The sequence below is a fragment of the Crinia signifera genome, chromosome 9 (genome assembly GCF_055691185.1).
Source record: "Crinia signifera chromosome 9, ASM5569118v1, whole genome shotgun sequence".
NCBI lineage: Eukaryota > Metazoa > Chordata > Amphibia > Anura > Myobatrachidae > Crinia > Crinia signifera.
Window position 1 is genome coordinate 73,732,986 of NC_139225.1, and position 6,960 is coordinate 73,739,945.

At 43.7% G+C, this 6,960-nt stretch overlaps 1 protein-coding gene across 3 annotated transcripts in view; it reads left to right on the forward strand.

The window, feature by feature from the left end:
• Positions 1-6,960, forward strand: part of ATRX (ATRX chromatin remodeler) — a 171,534-nt gene that overhangs the window by 114,952 nt on the left and 49,622 nt on the right. For all 3 annotated transcript variants that reach the window (XM_083159237.1, XM_083159236.1, XM_083159238.1), the window contains one exon: positions 3,272-3,449. In XM_083159237.1, coding sequence (XP_083015363.1) covers positions 3,272-3,449 — 178 coding nt within the window. The remainder of the gene's footprint in view (positions 1-3,271; positions 3,450-6,960) is intronic.

The following is a 6,960-nucleotide window of genomic DNA, read 5'->3' on the forward strand; positions in this document are numbered from 1 at the left end:
ACTGTCTATCCGTGTGATGGCACAAGATGGAGGGGAGGGGGTGCCCTGGCCATAGGACCACAAAATGGGGGGCCTGGAAGAGAGGTCTGCAGGACAGTTGAAGGTCATGTTTACTGGTAAATGTATGAGATCCGCCAATTAAGATAAGACCATATTTTTACTGATTCTGAACATCTCGCACAACTGCTGGATCAAAAGTTGTCCATTATGATTAGGTTCCAGCAGAAGGCAGATTATTTTGTCCTTTGTTGTTGCTTTCTTCCGTTAGTGCCAGCCTGTGCTTTCGTTGGTGCAACCGTTTCAGGTTTGATACACTCCCTATGCGATGTGTACCCAGACGATATATTGGCTCAATGAACGGACATATTGGCTCCTGGTTACACATCAAAATGTTCTAATGAAGGACGGAGAGATCACTGTTCTCTACTCTGTTCGCATAAACCATGATGCATGGGATTTAAGATTGTTGGCTGTGTAGCACGACCGACAGGGCAACGTTGCATGCAACTGCAGGCACACACGTATTGGGCCTATGCATGATATATTCTTCTTTGGCTAGAAATAACATACCTGTCTGATGCCGACTCAGTGTGTACCCAGCTTTAGTGTTCAGGCTCTGAGCTCCATTTGCTTGTCATCCTTTATGGTTTTAGGCTGAGTAAAAATGTAACCCTACTTGCTAGTTTCTGTACTGGCAGAATGTGTTATAATGTAAGGGTGTGAAGCCTTTCTATATTTATTTTTGGTCAGCTTTTACACACATACCTTTTTAAACTTGGTACACGCTAGGCGATATGCGGTCCGATCTGGCGCATCAGAGCCACCTAACATTTACATTGGTGCATATCGGGCAGGGTGTATGCTTGATATGCACTGCCCCCAGTCTTGCTTTTTTCTGTGTGAAAAAAAAATATTGGTACTTGTTTCCTAGAACGGCCACAATCGTGAGTGATCGTGGCTCTTAATTAAGGGACACGATCCTCACGATGTGGCCGATTTTTTACAATTTTTTCACTTTGATTGACAGAAATCGGGTCAATCGGTCGGTCGCGACCAATTAAAATCGGCCGCGATGCGACCGACCGATTGACCCGATTTTTCCATAGACTTCAATGTTAAAAAAACTTTTAACATTGAAATCGGGAGGATCGCGTCGGTCTTGTGCCATTATAATGGCACAAGATGAGATGGACTTGATTAAGTCCATCTCACATAGGGTAAAATGATAAAAAAGGTGAAATGGCCCAATATGACCCATTTCACATTTTTTATGTGCCCGCCATGACCCCACGATAGACGTCAACCCGAAGCGTGGCGAGCGCAGCGAGCCCGCGAGGGGCGGCGGTGCGCGTCCTCCGACCTTTTCATTCCCCTACTATCCACTAGGGCGTGGAGTGAGAATATAATAGTGTGGCGAGCGCAGCGAGCCACCGAGCCCGAAGCGTGGCGAGCGCAGCGAGCCCCGCGAGGGGACGCGTATACCTGTGAAGTTAGACGCGTCCCCTCGCGGGGCTCGCTGCGCTCGCCACGCTTCGGGCTCGGTGGCTCGCTGCGCTCGCCACACTATTCTATTCTCACTCCACGCCCTAGTGGATAGTAGGGGAATGAAAAGGTCGGAGGACGCGCACCGCCGCCCCTCGCGGGCTCGCTGCGCTCGCCACGCTTCGGGTTGACGTCTATCGTGGGGTCTAGCCCACTTAGTAACATTTGGGGGGGCAATTGAAACAAATCTGGTGAAAAAAAAAAAAAAAATCGGGTGAAAAATCGGTCGGTCGGATCGGTCGCATCGTATGCGACCAAATCGCATGCGATGCGATCGATCCGATTTTTTATCTTACGACCACAACGATCTAAATCGTTGTGGCCGTGCTAGGAAACAAGTACCAAAATATTTTATACTGAGTGAATGCTCAAAGGCACAGCCAGTAAACTACCTAAACCTCAAGCCAATTTGGGACTTGCATAAATGTATATATTGTTCGGTACTTGTGAGTTATCCGGGCGTCCGATTTTTTGATTGTATGCCTTAAGTTAAGGCATACAATCAGATGCGATGCGATATCGCATCGCATCGCATCGCATGCGACCATCGGATGCGATGACCCGATTTTTCCATAGGAATCAATGTTAAAATGATTCCTATGGAAAAAGGGGTCCTTTTCATACCCCTACTATCCAAGTGGGCATGGAGTTGGATATAAACCTGTGGCGAGCGTAGCGAGCCACCGAGCCCGAAGCGTGGCGAGCGAAGCGAGCCCCGCGAGGGGACGGTATTCTGTGTCCCCTCGCGGGGCTCGCTACGCTCGCCACGCTTCGGGCTCGGTGGCTCGCTACGCTCGCCACAGGTTTATATCCAACTCCATGCCCACTTGGATAGTAGGGGTATGAAAAGGACCCTTTTTCCCATTGAATTCCATGTTAAAATGGACTCAGTCCATTTTAACATTGATTCCTATGGAAAAATCGGGTCATCGCATCGCATCGCATCCGTTGGTCGCATGCGATGCGATGTCCCGATCCGACCCGATTTAAAAATCGGACGCCCGGATAACTCACAAGTACCTATTGTTCTTCTCTGCATCTTCATAACACTGTATTCCAGTGGGATGTGAGTGAGTTACCCTGGAAATACTGCAGGTATTGGGATGATCCCTGTACCTGCATGCCTATACTGTTTAGGTGACCGTTTAAACTAGTAAAATGTACACCTTTCCCAGTGCCGTTCTCTGTCCTGCTCCTGAATAGACAGCAAATGCATACAGGTGTCATGATCCATGAACTAGACCCCTGGTTAGTACATGAAATGTGCACATTTGTATTAGAATGTTTTATTCATTTACAGAAAAAGCAAGTTTATGGGGAAAAAATAATTATCTAACTGTATATACATGACCATGTACTTTAATCTGTAAAAAAAAAAAAAAGATCCCTCTGCCCACCACTGTATACCACTAAAACACAATTCTCTACAGGTGTACCTGTACTCTCCCCAGCACACTTCTGTTACAATGCAGACATCCGTTGACTTTCGATTGTGTTAAGACACACAAAATAGTCTGAACACCTGAGCATTTTGACCTACAATTTGTGTACCATATCCCCTTGCTTGACTCTTTGCTTGTCATGCTCCGAGCCAGGTGCCCTTCTCTGCTACTGTTACACACTGCACACTTCACCGTTCCCAATCATAATCCCCCCCCCAAATCATTTGTTAATTTACAAGCAAACATTTTGGTTACCCTAATAATTGGATATGTGTGCTTTACATCAGGTTGTTGAACTAGCAACAGTGAAGCGTCCACAAGAACGAGGATGCATGATGCAACGCTGGCATGAAGAGGGAGGGGTCTTGATTATTGGATATGAAATGTACCGAAACCTCACTCAAGGGAGGAATGTGAAGAGTAAAAAGCTAAAGGAATTGTACCAAAGGACATTGGTTGATCCTGGTAAGTTTTTTTTTTTTTGTTATGATTTTAAGCCGGACCTTTCTCCTTGTGATGGCTACAGAAAAGTTCGAAGGGAGCAATTGTATTGTTTAGTGGGCTCACACCAGCACCAATTCAATTGTGCCGGCACCGATTTATATGCTCACATCTCCCCAAGCTGGAAAACAAATGTCCGACAAGTGTGACTGTGTCTGTTGGAGAATGTGACTTGCCCAGTCCTGTGATTGTGTAGGACAAAGCTACATATGAGATTAGTCTTCATGATCAGCAGGAAGACACAGAATTTAGTAAGTGGCTCCTATCACACCCGATCTTCCATCTATAGTGACAAGAGATGGGGGTAATATTATATTTTTTTATTAAGCGGATTACTCCCTGACAGACTGTGTTTAGCCACATAAAAAAGCTAAACATAACCAACGTGCTAAATGACCAGAGAAAGTGCATTTTGAATGTCCAAAATGCCACTTTGCACACATTTCCACTCACTGGCTCGGACAGCTGTGAGCTGAAATGTCTTGCAGAGGCTTATCGTGCACAATCAGGTCAACAATTGAATTGCTGTGTTGGCTAGTTTCGACTGTGGGGAAGAATAGTTGAATTCCCCCTGTGGAGATATACAGCTCTATGAAATTTTGTCCATATTTCCAATTTGTATAATACTTTTTGTATTACTGTACAAATTCCAGCTTGGTTAATATCACACTCATACTTTGTTTAATTCCATACCATTGCAAGCTAGCTAAAGGCCCCATACACTTGTCCAATTTGGGCCCGATTTTTGCCTGGTTCTGACGGATTAGGCTGAGATCGAGCCCAAATCGGATGTGTCTAGTTGTCCCATGGGCATTGGAGGTCAGATGGGCTGCACATAAAGCCGTCAGCTGCACATTGTGGGTACGTTTTAGCACCGTGCAGAAGCGCTCTCCCAGCTCTGCATCACCTGGCAGTAGATTCACACAAAAAAAACCATTCAATAGAATGAGTGCCCGCTGATTGGCACATAGGCCTCTCTCAGCCAATCGGTGGCCGTCCATTCTTTTTGAATTTTTTTATTTAATTTTTCTGCCTCCCTCATTCAGCTCTCTGGGAGTATTATATGTGATAAATCACATGTAAAAATGGTGCATCAAATGCCAAATCGTATGTGAGCCCTCCCGTGGAGCTCAGGGGAAATTGGGTCCTACAGACAAATGAATGGGGGCCTTAAGAGTCATAGAATGTCCTCAGCCCATTGTTCTGCATAAGAAGGTTAATGATTAAGGTAACTCCAGTATTCCTAAATTCTCATGGAATTTTTCTAAAATCATAATCTACTGGTATACTAGAAAAACCTAACGTGTCACATTGATATTAGTATTGAAATATGCAGACCCTTACCTCTGTTTATCAACCAGATACATTCACTGCTTACTTTTTTGTGTTGTCAATTTGTACTTCCTTCTTCCTGTAGCTGTACATTGCAGAATGTGGATGCATCACCTTTTAGTGTTTGTAGTTATGGACATCTAAAGTATTGTACCATGTGGAGGGCTTTCCTTGACAGAAAATATAAGGGCCAAAATGCATTTTATTTCCTTTTGATTATCATATTGCTGCATTTGATGTTTTCTGCAACATTCCGACGTTGCACAACACAGTCACATAAAGCAGACCTAACACACTGCTAGTGTCCAGTAGTTCCTGGCTGCACTAGGCAGGGCTGAGCTGCAGCTGTGCGTTTGTTTGAAGCTTGTTATGGTGGTGAGTCAGAGCTGGCGTTGAACTAGACTGCCAGTAAAATGCAGCCATGGAGTGTTACTCTGGCTCACTGCTGTGACTTTAAATAGGAAAACTTCACTCTGCTGGGAACCATTTTAATTAAACAATAATATTGGGGGGAGGGGGGGGGGGGGGTTGCTAAATAGAATTTTTTTCTTATCTTACCTTCTTACATTACGGTCACCATTTTAGTGTAAATGTATGTAGATATATAAAGCGCTGCATATTCAACGTGATTTTTCTGTGTTGACTGCTACCAACATGTAAATAATGTATATATGTATGTACGAGGGGAGAATTTTCATATGATTTACCTTGAACTGCCCCCGGCAGCTTCCCAGGGGCAGTCCAGAAAAAACAACAGTATGATACTGAGCGCTGATTGTAAGTTATCCAATACCGCATCTGTCACTCAGAAAGGGGGATTACCAAAACCCCTTTACAACTGAATCGACAGCAAAAGAACAAAAATGGAGCAGCGCTGTGTTAGATAATACTAGTATTTATTAAAAACTATTTTTTCAATAATAATATTACTAATCAAACATTGTGGCCAACAATTATGACAGACAGACAGACAAGACTTACAAACCTATAATAAGAGATATTCTCCCAACTCTATCGCTCCTCTCAGAATACTTTTGTCAGTAGTTGTTAGATGCATGCATTTATGGATTAGTCCTTTGTTGACCCGGTTTTAGTATAAGTTAATACAACACAGTCCCCACATTATGTGCACATATTCTGTGGTGAATGCTTAGATGCACCACATGTCGTAATTGTGCATACGATGTATCTTATACAATCCCAGACAAACCTGCCGGAAGCTGCCCAGTCCGACATATTTATAGTGCAGCTCATCCGATCTTCAGGCTCTGATGATTCAATGCGAATAGGACAGCACATCGGATCTAATCTGATGACGAGTGTATGGGCACCTTTTATACTGTATATCTACAGTATTCTTCCAAGACAAATCCAGCCGCGGTAATTCAAATATATACATTTTTATCTGACTTTGTTATGTACTAACCACTGCATACCTGGAACACCAGAAAAGACCTGCTGTTAAGCAGTTTCCCTGACCCAGTTGTCTAGCCATCATCGTACGCTCATGTATATTTTCATGGACTCCTACACGTTCGTGTTAGAAGAAACCTCTTTTAATCCTTTTAGTTTACCCTTCTTGGTCCTTGCATGACACATCCATATTAGATTTGCCAATATAAGCACAAATGTCAGTTTGATGGCGTTTGAAGGTGAAACCTTCAGCAATTGGGGAATTCATCTGCTGCTGTGTCAAATTAACATGATAATGAGCTGGGTAACTGCAGAGTATGTACTTTTACTTCAACCCAAGCAACCTAGTGCTGGGAAGACCTCTTATACTGAAACATATATGCTCCCATACATAAGGCTGACATTCCCATTAATTTTGTAATGTTTTTTTTTTTGGTTTTTTTTTTTAAGTTAGTCTGCCACCTGGCTTCCCCTGCCAGCCTCTCTGCGTCCCCCTACCTAGCTTTTTGGGGCACAAAAGATTTATCAAAGTTATTTGCAGTCTGCACAAGACCAAGCAATGGGTCAGACGCAAGAGGTCTAACACATGAGGTTTGCTTCGATTTATCGGCCTGATCAGTGGGAATCTGGTTAAATTGGACCACATCTCACTAGGTGCTTCAACAATGTTTGTTTAACTAATGAGTTAACAGAGGCATATTTTGCAATGGCATCATTTGCATATGACACC